The sequence below is a fragment of the Zootoca vivipara genome, chromosome 14, assembly GCF_963506605.1.
Source record: "Zootoca vivipara chromosome 14, rZooViv1.1, whole genome shotgun sequence".
Lineage (NCBI taxonomy): Eukaryota > Metazoa > Chordata > Lepidosauria > Squamata > Lacertidae > Zootoca > Zootoca vivipara.
This window is the reverse complement of record NC_083289.1, coordinates 6,643,329-6,660,533: the sequence shown is the minus strand read 5'-3', so window position 1 is coordinate 6,660,533 and position 17,205 is coordinate 6,643,329. Positions and strand designations below refer to the sequence as shown.

The following is a 17,205-nucleotide window of genomic DNA, read 5'->3' as shown; positions in this document are numbered from 1 at the left end:
TGTTTCCCCCCAGGGCTGTGGAGGAGCCAGTTGCACCCATTTTCCTAGCTTTGTAGGCATTGGAATGGCTCATTCAAATCAACCAGCGTCTTTAAAATACATCATGAAAGCAGTCGAAATGTTGACAGCCAGCTTATAAAGCCACGCTAACATGTTTATATATTTTTGCTTTAGCAGGCACAAAAAGACCTCTAGTAAAATGCTGAATGACCTTGACGACGACGACGACAACTTCAGCACTGATGGGGAGAGCCTTTATGAAGCACCGTCAGGATTTAAATTCTTAAAGGACGATGATCTCAAAAGCTAAAAATTCAGCTGTTCCATGAGTTGTGGATGTTCAGCCTTCATTGTTGAAAAGCAATGAGCTACGGACTCTGGAAGCCAATGGCTGCAGGAATATTGGTGCTGGTTGGCATTTATATATCTCTCCACAGTGTGCCATTTTCAGACTTGAGATATTTCAGAAATAAACAACCTAAAACACAAAGGACTTGCTTTCCAAACCCAAAGGGGCCTGCAGCCATAGACAGTACACCGCTAAATTAGGATGACGTTTCTCAGCAAAAATAGGATGGTTGCTAAAATTGTGTCCTAAGGAGCCGGCGCCTTCTGTTTCTAAGCATGGTTAAGCTGCATCCATCTGACATGGATGCTAGATTATTATTTTTTAAGAGAGAAAAGGGGTATTTAACCGATGTAACTAGAGGAAACTGTATAGAATGTACATATTTTAAATTAGATGTTTTAATTGATCACACTAGTGCTATTTTTGTAAAGCTTCCTGTTTTTATAGAGCACATGCAAAGTACTGAAATCTCTGCTGAAATATCATACTATTTTTCAGCTTGAAAAAGCCTTACATTCCAAGTATTCAACAAGCAAGGTTTTAGGTCTTGCTTTTCTAACTGTGGGAGGGTTAGAAAAGCTTTTATTCACAGGGCTCATAGAACACAAAGAGCAAGTTTTGAACCAGAAGCATTGGATGCTGCTATCCCAGTCCCCAGTCCTTACTGCCGTTTCAGTGAAGAAAGAGAATTTTGGGAGCTAGGTCTGCATCCCAGGAGCAATGACCTCCACAGGAATGAGCTCCCAAGGATCTCAGCAAGGCTTTCCTGACATATGGAAGTACTGTGCAGCAGTTTGTGGTGCCTTGAGCTTTTCTCACTTCTAAATCCTCTTGCTGTTCATGAAAAATGAGTTGAGAAAAAAGGGTTCTCCTCTGGATTTGCAACTTATTTTCCCCTCAACAAAGCCCCCCTATTTTTCAATTGGTCCGTTTCATTCTGACCCAGCAAAGCCCTTGAGAGCAAACGAACCAGGTGAAGTGATTTCCTGCTACAGCCAGGTACAGAATCCCCGACTCTTTACTCCAGCTCTAGTGCACTCCCACTTCGGGTGTTTGAAGCTGGGTATACATGATGTTAGCCATATTCTATATCAATCTTAGAGTTTCTTGAGAAATCTTGTTGTTTGATGCACTTCCCTCAAACCAGCTTCCATCCGATTCTGAAAACTTAAGCTGCAGTTAAGCTGAGGTTTGTACATTTGAGACAGTCATTGTGCATGTGCAGACGACACCTTCATGCCTTCATGAATAGGATTTTCTGAGGAGGGGGGAGGAAGGGGTTGTAGGCACAGAAAACCAAACAGGTAATGTGCATCAGGTGAAGACACTACCCCATCTCTGGTGTGCACAGCAACATGCAAATGCAACTCAAAACATATGGGGTTGGGGAAAACAACCTCACTGTGTTTTAAGCCGCTAATGTATTGGACCAGAAGCTAAAACAAGTCACTTAGTTCTAAATGGTTTACCAAATCTACTGTTGTGGACTACAAAGAACTGCACAACAAGCATATAAGGAACAGCTATCCCACCCCGACTTTGCATTTTATCTACAGGCTTTTATAAACATGCTTTTGTGTACACTGGGGAGGCTAACCTGTGGCCCTTCTGATGATGTTAGACTACAGTTCCCCTCACCATTCTTGACTATTGGCCATGCTAACTGGAGCTAATGGGAGCTGCAGTCCCACATCATCAGGAGGGGAACAGATCAGCCACTCTGGTGACATAGCAGCTTTGGTATTTTACAAAAGGGAGCATCCTGATTCATCAAACTGCTATACTGATGAATGCTGAATTACATGTTAATTATAGTAGGTGGCCAACTTTGAGGAGTTAATCAGTTTTGGAAATCCACTGCTCAAGATGTTGAGAATGGACTCCAGTTGGATGCTGCCTAAAGGTAAAGGGACCCCTGACTATTAGGTCCAGTTGTGGACGACTCTGGGGTTGCGGCACTCATTTCGCTTTATTGGGCGAAGGAGCCGGCGTACAGCTTCTGGGTCATGTGGCCAGCATGACTAAGCCGCTTCTGGTGAACCAGAGCAGCGCACGGAAACGCTGTTTACCTTCCCGCTGTAGCGGTACCTATTTATCTACTTGCACTTTGACATGCTTTTGAACTGCTAGGTTGGCAGGAGCTGGGACCGAGCAATGGGAGCTCACTCCGTCGCAGGGATTCGAACCGCCGACCTTCTGATCGGCAAGCCCTAGGCTCAGTTGTTTAATCCACAGTGCCATCCGTGTGCTGCCTAGTTAGCAACAAAAACAAGTATGTCTCAAGTGTACTTGGGATTTTAAGTAACTATGGTTATAATAACAATGAAAATTTTGGAAGCATTTTTTTTACATATGGGTCCACAGTAGCACTGTTAAGGGAACAAATATGCCAATTAAAAATGAAGGGTAAGGAACCATTCCTGATGAAGGAAACTTTGCTTTTGTATTGGAACAGGTGAACCATTGTTTGTATGGCTTGGGCCTTGCATAAAAACAATTAACCCTCCAAATTCCCCACAACCCCGAAATTGGCAGTACCCTTTAATAGGAGAAGAAGCTTTAGATGTGTTGCCAGGGCTATAAGGAAAATGGGCAGGGGAGGACATCAGTCTGTGGAGTTTGTTTGATCATCTAAATAAGCAAAACCAAATCCAGGCACTGAAGATCCAGTTAGAAATGGCAGCTCCCGGGCACCAAATGAGTCATTTGGAGTGCTGCTGCAGCAGCTGGCTTTTGATTGTAGCCTGACTTTGTTCATGCTAAGAGTTCCTAGGGGCAGGTAGAGGCTTCGAGAGAACTGGAATTGGGGTGCCATGGAGGTCTGAAAGAATCTGAAAACACCCAAGTGGCTTTCCTGTGGAAGTTTGATTGGCAGAATAGGCTGGTCCATCTTATAGGGCAGCAGATGTAGGGAATGGAAAGGGGATTCTAGGTACCGTCAGAGCACCAGCTTTGTCTGCAGAAGGGCCCCGGTTCAGTCCCTAACCCCTCCATATGAACACAGAAAAGCGCTGCTGCTTGGGGCCAAAAAGGCCCTTCCAGCCCAGCATCCTGCTCTCATGGTGATAAACTAGGTGCCTATTATGGGAAGCCCACGAGTGGGACCTGAGCGCAACAGCACTCTTCCCGCTTGCGATTCCCAGCAAGTGGCATTCAGAGGCACGCTGCTTCCCACAGTGGAGGGAGAACCATGAACAGCCTTATCATCATGAATAGCCTTATCATCACGAATAGCCTTATCATCAATGAATTTGTTTAATCCTCCTTTAAAGCCATCAAAGTTAGTGACACTCACTACCTCTTCTGGGAGTGAATTCCATAATTTAACTATGCGCTGTGTAAAGAACTTTCAAAATACTTGTTATAGATATCTCAGGTATGCTGGGGGGGGGGAACCTACCTGAGATGTTGGAGAACCACTACCCATCAGAGTAGATCATACCGAGCTAGATGATACTCAATATAAGGCAACTATTTCTGTTCAAATAGGGAGGTTATACTGCGCAAATCCTGTGAAAACAAATGTGAATTATGAAACAGTACAGTATCTTGTGACAATGTAACCGCATAGGAAAAGGTCTTAGTGGCTGGTGCCTGATGTTCATGAGTGAGAGGCAAGGGGCCATTTGGGGTTTTCTGCCTCAAGTCAAAGAGAAATCTGTACATACCGGTTAATAGGAATAACTTGTGCTGTAAGTGTGCAGGATTTCCAGTAGGTATTGTGGTTCCTGCCAAGCAACGTTCTTTTCAGTCCTTCCTCTCTCTCTGTTCCAGCCCATCAGCATCAACGAGAGGACTGTCACTCATATCTGTAGGAGGCAGATTGCACCATACTCGGACAGCATTTTTAGAAGGGAAAAAGAAACTGGAAGCCTATTGTGTTGACAATCAATAGAGGCTACCTCTTGTGGTTTTATGTTTGTTCTGAAACTATCATATAGACATTATTTTACACTGGTGTTCAGCTGTCCTTCCAGAAATATAGGGCAGAATCTACCAGGAGGTTCCCTTCCAAAGTCCCTGTTCATGTCAAGGATTCATGCAAGAGAAATTTCCTTGTGGACTCTGCCCATAAACTGATTCACTCAAGCCATTTGTGTGTGGGGAGGTGAGGAATCAAATAATTTTGGCAGCTACCTCCAGATATGCTTAATCTGTAAAAGACTAGTCATTCTGAAATAAAATTACATTGGCTAAATATCATCCAACTTTGGAGTCTCTTTGTGCAGTTCCAACACTCTCTTTCTCAGGAGTAGAGGCACCCAGTGGACAGTGGTAGCCCAAACAGTAGGATCTTGAACAGGGGTCAGCAAACTTTTTCAGCAGGGGGCCGGTCCACTGTCCCTCAGACCTTGTGGGGGGCCGGACTATATTTTGAAAAATATATATGACCGAATTCCTATACCCCACAAATAATCCAGAGATGCATTTTAAATAAAAACACACATTCTACTCATGTAAAAACACCAGGCAAGCCTCACAAATAACCCAGAGATGCATTTTAAATGAAAGGACACATTCTACTCATGTAAAAACATGCTGATTCCCGGACCGTCCGCGGGCTGGATTTAGAAGGTGATTGGGCCGCATCCAGCCCCTGGGCCTTAGTTTGGGGATGCCTGATCTTGAACATTGTTAAGGGTGGCAGAGTGGAAGACAGTTCAGTGGGAACCATGGAAATGAGTCAATAGGAATAGGCCTAATGGATGAATAACATTCCCTCCATCTCTTCACAATGAGAGAATGGAAGCATCCTGTGGGTTCCTGCGCTATCTCCTTACCTCTTTAGTATTAAGCATGTTGCCATGTTATGTCTGCACTGAGATTAACAAAAATGGTGGTAACCTTTTAATCCAGTAGCAAACTAGCTACAAGGCACTTTTTCAAAAACTTGTTTAAAAACAGGCATGGTTAGCAGCGGAGCTGTCGTAACACTACATCAAAGCAGTGCTTTTCTTCTAGAAAAAACGGTGCTGGTACTCACCATGAAGTTGTTACAGTAAATGCCACACTTTAAACTAGTGCTTTCCTTCTAGAAAAAAAATGTGCCAGTACAGCATACCCCTAAGTACCCCCAGAAAATAGCACTGCATAAAATAGTATGTCCTGTGTCAAAGGAGAAATTTAGTACGGTACAGTCAAACCTCGATTTTTGAACGTCTTGGATGCCAAATAATTTGGAAAGTGAACGCCGAAAACCCGGAAGTGAATGCTTCCGTTTTCGAATGACTTCTGGGGCACATTTTTCATTTTTTCCCATTGACTTTGCAGCCAACCCTTTGATCCTGTTTCGAATGTTTCAGAAGTCAAACAGACTTCTGGAATGGATTACGTTTGAAAACCGAGGTTCCACTGTAGTAGTTAAAATGTGACAAAAGTGGAGAGGGGGTTAGATGAGGCCTTTCAAAATGAGACCCACTTAATGGACCATCTTTTTTCATGTGATGGTTGGTTCCTTTTTTCTCCCATTTGGCATACCTGTGCATGCAGGTTGGTAGGAGGTAACATGGCAACTGAGACAGTTGTGCGACTTCAGCAGTTGGCTGGCAAGCAAAAAAAGGAATATAAAACAATACAATGCAAAACATTGTTTCCAACTAAGTCAGCCTCAGAATATACCTACTGTATTGAAGTCAACTAGTTTAAAACAGTCACGTCCATCGATTCCAGTCAGTCTACTCTGGGTATGACCCACTATGAAACATATATCTGAGTATAAAGTAAGTGATTTTATTTTAATACTTGACTTCTGAAACAACAATGACATATTAGCTCCACCCAAGGCATGATGGAGGCAGGGGCATAGCAAGGGGGGCGATGGGGGTGGGGCGCCCCAGGTTCCAGCCTGGGGGGGTGACAGTCGGCGTGCCCCTCCCCACCCCTCGCCTCCGGCCCCGTGCGCCGTACAGACATACGCAGACATGCACATGCGCAGTCGGTACGGGCTGCTGCTGCTACCGTGCGGGTAGTGCCCCCCCGACTCCAAAGCCAAGCCTTGAGCCTCCTGGTAAACAGCTGCCGCCGCCCACCACACTGAGCGGGCTCGAGAGGCTGGAGGCTCAGCTTTGGAGTCATGGGGGGCACGCTACCCACTACGTAGAGCGCATGTGTGATGTGGTTACGTAATGACGCATGCGTAGTGATGCTACACATGCACGCTACAAGCGACGCCCCGCCCCCGGGTGCACAGCAATTTGCCGCCTCGAGTGAAGCTGCTGGATGGAGGGCAGCAATGGCTGGGAAAAGATAGATAAAACATTTTACAAGGACACGAAGGAACACCATCACCAGAATAATTGTCACACACAGGAGGAATAAAGATAGTTTGAATGTTTCACCTATAGATTTATAAATCATTTAAGGTGTCAAGACGAATGGATGTCGTTAACATTGCAGTTGTCGTATAAGGGATTGTTATTTTGACTGGAATGTAATTGAGATGAATAAGATTTTGGAATGCAGAAACAAAGTAAATAATAAAACCATCAATGCTAGCACGCAGGCCACCTAAATTATGTAATTTGGCATTTAAATGATTGGGATTAGTAATTGTATTATAATTTGGCATTGTTATGATGAGGATATTATTGAATTACTGTAATTGAAAACTAATAAAAATTACTGTTAAAAGAAATAAGGATACTTGAAATGAGGATAAGCTACAGGGAGGCTCAGGTGTTGAAGGCTTCCATCTTCATGGGACATACAACTTATGTGGTAACATAACCATGGTTAAGTCAAACCATGGTATGCAACCTCACTTGAAATCAGTTTCACAGCCTGATTTGTGGCCATTCCTAAAAATGACACATGGGCTTTCACACATAACACTAAGCCATACCATGATTTAGCACAAATGTGTGGTCTCCGGGAAATAAGATTGTGTACTTTGCTGCTCCTTTGTTAGTTAAGTCATGATTTAACATTGTTATGTCTGAACCTGGACTCAGAGTTTTTTTTTTTTAAGCCAACAATGGCTAGAAGGATGGATCCGTGTTGTATGAATAGTAGGCTGATGCTAGACCTCTTGGTCATTTCAGTTAACACATTTCAATTTAACCATGGGAAGATAGAGCTTCCTGTCTGCTTTGGAAGGTCAGTCTCAAACTCTGAAAGCTTTAGTCTGAAAATTATCTGGATCTTAGCATCTCTCCGACATACTTAAATCGGAAAATCTTGTTAGGCTGGTTATGTGATTGCTTTTGGTCTGACCGTTTAACTTGGTATGTGAATCAGATCTATGTGAAATAGCCTATTTCTGTGGAAATTAGAGGAGTAAATTTCTGTTGATTTACAGTGGAACCTCGGCTTATGAACACCTCGGTTTACGAATTTTCGGTTTACGAATGCCGCGGACCCATCTGGAATGGATTAATTCACTTTCCATTACTTTCAATGGGAAAATTCACTTCAGTTTATGAACAGACTTCCGGAACCAATTACACCCATGCTTCGGGTTAAGTACGCTTCAGGTTGAGTACTCCGCGGACCCGTCTGGAACGGATTAATCCACTTTCCATTACTTTCAATGGGAAAGTCCGCTTCAGTTTATGTACTCCGCGGACCATCTGGAACAGATTAATCCACTTTCCATTACTTTCAATGGGAAAGTTCGCTTCAGTTTATGAACGCTTCAGTTTATGAACAGACTTCCGGAACCAATTGTGTTCATAAATCGAGGTACCACTGTACTACTAAAGAGTTCATATGCAAGAGAATATTGGTTGTTACTGAACTGTAGAACAGAATGGATGATGCTTGAAAATACTAGGAAGAGCTACTCAGGACATAACTAAGAAATCTGGGTGTGTTTCCATGTCTTCTCCAGAGTAGGACCTCTCATTAAATGATGGGTGCTGCTACGTACTACAAAACCTATCACAAAATGATCCCTCCTATTGGAATAATTGTAAGTCACTTGGTCACCAGATCTCTAGTTCTTCCTTCTGAGCATATTCTCCATGCTAATATTCAGTCGTTAGAAATAAATTTTTAATAGGACAATGTAGTGAAGCACACGTAGTCAGGGAGTTGTTGCAGGTGAGCTGTGCGAAAGCAAGCTGAATGGCAAGCTTGGCAGAGCCCTTTTTATTAGCACAAATGCACACATGTAGGAACAGTCTGACCTTTAGTGCTTTTACATCATGAGCTGACACATATGTTTCCTCTGATATTTGCGGGACCTGCTCCACCACGTCATGTTCCTACCAAGTGGGAAGTGAGCCATGCCTCTCCAAAGGGAGGCAAAGGTAACAGACAGAACACGGTAGACTACTGAGAAAGCCAAAGGTGAGACCGAGAAGAAGGAGTTTGGATTTGATATCCCGCTTTATCACTACCTGAAGGAGTCTCAAAGCGGCTAACAATCTCCTTTCCCCTCCTCCCCCACAACAGACACCCTGTGAGGTGGGTGGGGCTGAGAGACTTCAGAGAAGTGTGACTAGCCCAAGGTCACCCAGCAGCTGCATGTGGAGGAGCAGAGACGCGGACCCGGTTCCCCCAAATTACAAGTCTACCGCTCTTAACCACTACACCACACTGGCACTGACCGAGGGCATAATATTCAGACAGCTGCGGCTTGCTTGTGGGCAGTGGTTTGTCTCACACCCCGAAGGTCAAGCCTTGGCTTATCTGCATGGGCGGTGTTGTGCCTCACACCCGGTGGTCATTTCCACAGGACAAGGAAGTGCATACATTTCTCTTGCACTCTTACATTGTTAAAATTCAAGGTCACCCAATTAAGTTAATAGTCAATAGGTCCTAAACAAAAGTGAACCACCCTGTGATCTTCGGATGAAGGGCAGTGTTGGTTGGCATCCGTCTGTCTCAAGAGTGCGCCTCCAGGGATGAGGTCAAAGCACTCCCACTACACAAGCCTGGGAAGTGTGTACGGAGGTCCTGGGCTGCCAGATGACAAGACCCCCACTCTCAGCCTTGCTGATGTGATCCAAGGGAAAACAGAGCAATGTTTGGCACCAGCTTGACTGCAGGTGTTGCCAGAAGGAAACATACAATGTGCCATCCAACCATCTTAGGGACTCCGTTCCAATTTGTGTAGAATTTACTCCTTAGCCTTTTCTTATCCTGAAGATATCTCACAAGGGAGCAGAGGTTTCAGATCAGTTTTTTCATTCCCCTAGATGGGCTACCTTTCCACATTGACGAGCCCAATCTGCCCCTCACTTTCCTCTACAGCACATGCAGAAACTGCCTTTTTGACTGTTAGAACCACCTTGGTCTCATCCACTCAATCCGCTGGAGCCTGTCTTAGCATACATGGGAAGTCCCTAATGCACCAAGGGTTTGAGATCCATTGGCTACTCTCACCTGGTTTAGCTGGCCAGTCAAAGCCATTTCCCAGGGTGTGGCCACTGTCACATGCTGACAGCTTCTAGAAGCCACAGGTGAGAGCTGAGTGCAGGTTGGGGACCAAAGATGGGCAAACTATCCCAGAAGGAGCACATCATGTCCTCACCAGAAGTACTACCCCTCCCCTAAGGCCTCATATACTCCTAAGGGCAGCATACAAATTAAATAAGTTATCCACATGCTGTGCAATTAGCTAACAGAATTCACTGCCAAAGGATGTGATGATGTCCTCTAGCTCAAATAGATTTTAAAAGGATTAATGGGAGTTAAATTCATGGGAGGAGGATTTATATAAAATTATTTGTTGCTTGGAGTTCACAACCAGATAGAGTGGGCAGCAGGGCAGAGTTTTACCCCTACAGCAAACATTTGTACAGATCTGGCACTGTTCATGTGCACAGGTACATACCCAGAACAGAAAAAGGAAGTGGAGGGTGTGGAAGAAGTGTTTGTGGGGTTGAAATTCAAAGAAACCTACAAATTCATTTCATCAAGTCCCATCCACTACTGTGGACAGAGCAAATATGAATATCAATGACTGAAGTAAACATAAATGTGTGAAAGCTCATTTGTCATGTGTACACAAAGAAAACCTGGATCAGTGTCACACACTCCAACCAGGAAGCACCTTTAGTGTTATTGATATGAGCGTGTATACTGGTAAGTTCTGAAAGTGCCCATTTGAAGCAAATTTGAAAGTTTCAGATTAAGAGAGACAGTAGTAGTAATAATATTTTTGTCCACAATTATTAATTTTTGTCCAATTAAAAGTATTATTAATAATATTTTAATCCACAATCTATCCCCTTCAACTGTTTATATAATCTGCAACTAAGCACTAAAGTGGCTTGATATTGACTGTGTCTCATACAATATATACTCTGATCTGCCCTACAGAACCATCAAAGTTCAGATCTCTTATGCTTCTGCAATTTTCTCTCATTCCTCAACAGTAATTGGTCATCACATCTGGATTTGATAGAATAGGGAATCATAGCCTAAATGATTGACATCTGTTTCATTTGTTGTACACACTGTTAAATGTGATACAGGGTGTGTAATGTTCTGTTCTTTCATCTGGCTTAATTACTCAATGTATATTGTAAGCGTGAATCTTAACCCTCATGCAGCAATGCTGCTATTCCTGTACTGCACATTGTTAAATGACACGTGCATATGTTTAAGCAATCTGCCTCTGCTTATTGTGAAGTTTCTTTGAGTAAATGTTGGATTTGTGCCAGAACAGAGTTGAGGAAGAAGACATTTCTAACCCCTATAAAAAGCAGTGTGTGGAACATCAAGAAGAGAAAAAAATTGATCAGGTAACACTAGGACGAAATTTATAATTAGACTACAAAGTCACAATGAGCAACATACAGAAGGAATTAGGGTTGCTTGTCTATTTACTTTATTGGCAAAGATTGGAGAAGAATGATAAGACCCCTAGAAACACAAAACTTTTCTTGCATTTTTCACAGAGCTTCATTCAGAGCAATTTGGCTGCAGAAAATATTAGGCTGGAAATCAAAAGACTGTGTGTGCACACCAAAGGAAGGATCTTGTTGCTTGTCTCATTTTGAGTAGTCTGATTGGATTTATGATCTTTGGTCTTTTCCATTTTTCTGATACCAAGAAGCCCTTTCAGTTGAGGATGGGGTCCTCAACATGGCATCTACAGGCACACATATATCTGTTACCTTTTCTGGTGCACAGCCATTCCTCCCCACCCCCATTCCCTGGAAAATGATTTCCTCTCTGGTTCCTACTACTTAACCAATTCCTGATCAACAAGAGGACTTCTTATCCCATGACTGCTAATTTTACTCAAGGTTATTCAGAGGTCTTTGGTCAGGTACTTTGTCAAAAGCACTTTGAAAGTCCAGGTAATGTTAATGAAATCACCTCAATGTGCTCATTGACACTTTCAAATAACTCTAAAAGGTTAGTGAGCCACAATTTGCCCAAAATCTGTTTTATTGCCCTCCCTTTCTACTCCGGCCAGGAGCCATAGGGCTTTGGATGTAGAGGTAGCTTATCTTGCCCCACTGCTGCTGAACTGCAGCTTTATTAAAGACTTTATACACCCCTTTATGCCCCCCTTATTTGAGGCTCTGAAACCAATTTTAAATCCTCCTTAAAATCTAGTAGAGGAGCAACGTTTACATGAGTTCCCTTAAGGCATTCAGCCTGGCCAGGCAAGGGCAAAAATGTGCAGAGAATAAGGGTGGGAATATGTTGACCATGTACTGTATTCCTGTTGGTTACAACAGCAATGATTAAAAATAATAGTTAATTAATGAATATTTGGGAGAAGTTATTTAAATTGCTGTTTGTGAACGTTATGTTTTCACAGACCTTTTAACCTATTAGCTTTTACAACAACAACAACAACAACAACAACAACAACAACAACAACACAAATCTGCTGCCTGATTAATGGACAAGCAACTTTTTGAGCCGATTAAAACTTCCCAGCTGCGTCGCGTCACAAAACTCATGTTTTTCTGGAATTTCACTGAGGAATCCCACTCCTGTCCCCCCCCCCCCAAGAGCTCTACGTTTGTCATGGAGCGCGAGGCTCCGTTTTAAGAAGAATGAAAAGTTGAAAAACCGATTTATCGAATCGAACCTAACTGCCGACTTATCACCTCCCCCCCCTCCCCGTGTCAGCAGGAGGCTTGAGGCGCCTCCGCTTCGCAGGAAGGATTTCCTTCGGGAGCCGCTCTGAGGCGCCGTCGACTCGCCTCTCCTTGCCTCGGGGGCCCTTCGGCCGCCTGAGCGAGCGCACCTCCTCTCTCTCCTCCGCCTGTCCGTCCGAGCAGGCGGGCTGGAGGCGGGGAAGAGGCTGGCCGGGCCAGGCGGCTGCCCGCCACGCCCGCCGGGTCAGGAGGAGGCTGTCAGTGGCCCGTGGCCATTGCGGGAAGGAGGCGGCGCGGGGCGTGTGAGGCGGAGAGAGGAGCGAGGCACAACTCCGCGCCGAGCGGGACGCGTCCAAGGCGGCCGAGATGTTGCGCTACAGCTCGGGCTTGACCCTCACCACTACCACGCCGAAGAAACCCGACGGCCAGGGCGGCCCTGCTCAGAGAAAGGTGAGCGGCTTCGCTTGGGAGCAGCCGTGGGGCGGGGGCGGGGCAACCCGAGCGTTCAGGGCAACGAAACAGCGCACGGCGATAAAGGGAGCGCCCCTCGGGCGCAGAGAGTGAGACCTCAAAGCGGCGGCCCCGAGCGGGTCTCTGCTAGGTGCTTGAGGCAGAGGCAAAACTTACCTCAGGAACAGGATGCGCATGCGCGAAGCGAGTTCTCTCAGGGGCAAAAAAAGAAAAAAAGGCGGGAAGGGCGTCGAGGCGAAACCTCGTGGGAAATCGGAGCCGCCTCAGCCGCTGCTCTCCGCATGCCTTTCTTAATGCTGTTTTGGGCTTGGATGCCTTGAAACAGGGCCCGTGCCCTCTAGGATTTGCTGGACTCCAACTCCTATCATCCCCACTCAGCATAGGCTCATAGGGAGGGAGGTCCAGGTCCAGCAACATCTGGAGGGCTACAGATTGAGGAAGGGCTGGCCAAGCTGGTTTTGTTCTGTATCCCTTACCTGCGCCAAGATGCCCTTGCTCCATAAAAGGGATAATCTTGCTTTACCATAGAATCGTAGAATGATTGTTGTTGTTGTTTAGTCGTTTAGTGTGTCCGACTCTTCGTGACCCCATGGACCAGAGCACGCCAGGCACTCCTGTCTTCCGCTGCCTCACACAGTTTGGTCAGACTCATGTTGGTAGCTTTGAGAATACTGTCCAACCATCTCGTCCTCTGTCATCCCCTTCTCATGAGGTGGCCAAAGTCTTGGAGCCTCACCTTCATGACCTGACCTTCCAGTGAGCACTCAGGGCTGATTTCCTTGAGAATGGATAGGTTTGATTTTCTTGCAGTCCATGGGAATCTCGAGTTTCCTCCAGCACCATAATTCAAAAGCATCAATTCTTCGGCGATCAGCCTTCTTTATGGTCCAGCTCTCACTTCCATACATCACTACTGGGAAAACCATAGCTTTAACTATACGGACTTTTGTCGGCAAGCTGATGTCTCGTGCTTTTTAAGATGCTGTCTAGGTTTGTCATTGCTTTTCTCCCAAGAAGCAGGCGTCTTTTAATTTCGTGACTGCTGTCACCATATGCAGTGATCAAGGAGCCCAAGAAAGTAAAATCTCTCACTGCCTCCATTTCTTCCCCTTTTCTTTGCCAGTAGGTGATGGGACCAGTGGCCATGATCTTGGTTTTTTTGATGTTGAGCTTCAGACCATATTTTGCGCTCTTCTCTTTCACCCTCATTAAAAGGTTACTTAATTCCTCCTCGCTTTCTGCCAGCAAGGTTGTGTCATCTGCATATCTGAGGTTGATATTTCTTCCGGCAATCTTAATTCCAGTTTGGGATTCATCCAGTCCAGCCTTTCGCATGATGAATTCTGCATATAAGTTAAATAAGCAGTGAGGCAATATACAGCCTTGTCGTACTCCTTTCCCAATTTTGAACCAATCAGTTATTCCATGTCCAGTTCTAACTGTAGCTTCTTGTCCCACTTAGAGATTTCTCAGGAGACAGATGAGATGATCAGGCACTCACATTTCTTTAAGAACTTGCCATAGTTTGCTGTGGTCGACACAGTCAAATGCTTTTGCGTCGTCAATGAAGCAGAAGTAGATGTTTTTCTGGAACTCTCTAGCTTTCTCCATAACCCAGCACATGTTTGCAATTTGGTCTCTGCTTCCTCTGCTCCTTCAAAATCCAGCTTGCACTTCTGGGAGTTCTCAGTCCACATACTGCCTAAGCCTGCCTTGTAGAATTTTAAGCATAACCTTGCTAGCATGTGAAATGAGCGCAATTGTGTGGTAGTTGGAGCATTCTTTGGTACTACCCTTCTTTGGGATTGGGATGTAGACTGATCTTCTCCAATCCTCTGGCCACTGCTGAGTTTTCCAAACTTGCTGGCATATTGAGTGTAGCACCTTAACAGCATCATCTTTTAAAATTTCAAATAGTTCAGCTGGAATATCAGCACTTCCACTGGCCTTGTTATTAGCAGCCCATTTGACTTCACTCTCCAGGATGTCTGGCAGCTGGCTCAAGGTCAGCAACCACACTACCTGGGGTATACGAGACCTCCATATCTTTCTAGTACAAATTCCTGCCACCTCTTCTTGATGTCTTCTGCTTCTGTTAGGTCCGTGCAGGGCCACCCAAGATGGACAGGTCAGAGTGGAGAGTTTTGACTAAACGTGATCCACCTGGAGTGGGAACTGGCAAGCCACTCCAGTATCCCTGCCAAGAAAACTCAGTGGACAAAGACAACAGGCATAGAATGGTATGGTAAGGTAAAAGGTAAATGACCCCTGGATGGTTAAGTCCCGTGAAAGGCGACTATGGGGTGTGGCACTATTCTCTCTCTCTTTTTTAATATATATAAATCTTTATTAGTTTTAAAATAAGTATAAAACAAAACAAAACATCCAACTAAAATACAAACCAACTGAAAATACAGATAAACAATCATGTACGTTTCAGCATGCTTTATCCTGTCTTCTACTGCATCATTTCCCCTGCTTTGTACATTTTCATATTCATATTTATATTCAAATCTTCTTTACGATTCGATTTTATCTTGTTCAAAGATAAAACCTTTCTGGAATGGGGTTTTAGAGGAATTAAAGAAAATATTTAGATATAATTTAAAGAAAACTCCAGAGTCTTTCCTATTGGGAATGGTTGGCAAAGAAGTAGAAAAGAAAGATGAAAAGGTATTTCTGTATTCAGTGGCGGCAGCCAGAATTCTAATTGCAAAGTTATGGAAAAGCCAGGAAGTCCCTACCATCAGAGATTGGCAAGAAAAATTAATTAGTTATATTGATCTAGCCAGACTGACAAATTCAATAAGGGGTGGTTCAAATAAAAAATTTAAAAATAATTGGGAAAATTTTAGAAAATATGTAAAAGAGCTTGGGTTAAAAACAAATATGTTGTAGAACTCCCAGAAGGAAAATATTGGAAGCAGCAGAGATGTGAACAAATCTGAAGCCAGGGAGGAGGAGAAGGGGAAGTCGAATCGTAAGGGTGTGGCACTAATCTCGCTTTCGGGCCGAGGGAGCTGGTGTTTGTCCGCAGACAGCTTTCTGGGTAATGTGGCCAGCATGACTAAGCCGCTTCTGGTGCAACGGAACATCGTGACGAGTGCCAGAATGCATGGAAATACTGTGTATCTGAAGAAGTGTGCATGCACACGAAAGCTCATACCAAAATATAAACTTAGTTGGTCTTTAAGGTGCTACTGAAGGAATTTTTTTATTTTGCGTGGAAATACTGTTTACCTTCCCGCCATGTTGTTGTTGTTTAGTCGTTTAGTCGTGTCCAACTCTTCGTGACCCCATGGACAAGAGCACGCCAGGCACTCCTGTCTTCCACTGCCTCCCGCAGTTTGGTCAAACTCATGTTGGTAGCTTCGAGAACACTGTCCAACCATCTCGTCCTCTGTTGTCCCCTTCTCCTAGTGCCCTCAATCTTTCCCAACATCAGGGTCTTTTCCGATGAGTCTTCTCTTCTCATGAGGGGGCCCAAAGTATTGGAGCCTCAGCTTCACGATCTGTCCTTCCAGTGAGCACTCAGGGCTGATTTCCATACCAATCATACCAATACATACATGCCAATACATGCCAATCATACCAATCACACCAATCATACCAACAGGGAACCGCCATAGTGGTACCTATTTATTTACCTAATTGCACTTGTGTGCTTTTGAACTGCTAGGTTGGCAGAAGCTGTGAAAGAGCAATGGGGAGCTCACCACTATCGTACAGATTCGAACCACTGACTTTCCGATTGGCAGGCCCAAGAGGTTCAGTGTCATTGAATATTTTGCTGTAATAATCGACCCAGGATTGTTGGGAAATAGTGGGGGCAGTAGGAAATAGATTATTATTTAGATGACTGGAGGTTATTTGCCAAAATGTTTTATGGTCATTCGAATTTATAGCGATAATTAAACGTGACCATTTTTTTAGATAATATGCGTGTTTTTTCCTGACTATAAGTTCGTTGTATATCTTCCTACTAGCAAAATAAGTTGTTTTGCTTATCTCATCACTCTTTTTGCGAAAGTCACTGAAGGCTATTCTAAGGCATCTTTTCGCTGTATAACATTCCCGATCAAACCAAGAAAGACGATTAGAGGGGGTAGCAATTATAGGTTTAGCTATTGTATCGCACTGATCTATCACTTGTGAATAGGTTGAGAGTGCTGTATATGGCGAGTCAGAGTTGATAAGGGAAGCTCTCAAAAATAACATTCTATCGGAAGTCAAGAGTTTAGTAATCGTCCCCTCAGATTCGTTTGACCACCTAATCCGTTTAAGGACGTTGTAAGAAGAGTGATCAGAGTGACTAGATTGCGAGACCTTAGTATCGGATTCACATTGGATAGTCAGCAATAGAGGAGAGTGGTCACT

The 17,205-nt window shown here is 44.2% G+C and overlaps 2 protein-coding genes across 5 annotated transcripts in view; both read left to right on the top strand.

Annotated features, from left to right (window-relative positions):
• CGNL1 (cingulin like 1) overlaps positions 1-3,515 on the top strand; it is a 74,415-nt gene extending 70,900 nt beyond the window's left edge. For all 3 annotated transcript variants that reach the window (XM_060282599.1, XM_060282597.1, XM_060282598.1), the window contains exon 19: positions 175-3,515. In XM_060282599.1, coding sequence (XP_060138582.1) covers positions 175-310 — 136 coding nt within the window. In that variant the 3' untranslated portion in view covers positions 311-3,515. The remainder of the gene's footprint in view (positions 1-174) is intronic.
• Positions 3,516-12,565: 9,050 nt separating this feature from the next.
• MYZAP (myocardial zonula adherens protein) overlaps positions 12,566-17,205 on the top strand; it is a 64,721-nt gene continuing 60,081 nt past the window's right edge. The window contains exon 1 of one of the 2 annotated variants that reach the window (XM_060282783.1): positions 12,566-12,807. In XM_060282783.1, the coding sequence (XP_060138766.1) occupies positions 12,724-12,807 (84 nt within the window). In that variant the 5' untranslated portion in view covers positions 12,566-12,723. The remainder of the gene's footprint in view (positions 12,808-17,205) is intronic. The other variant, XM_060282785.1, reaches the window with a different exon arrangement.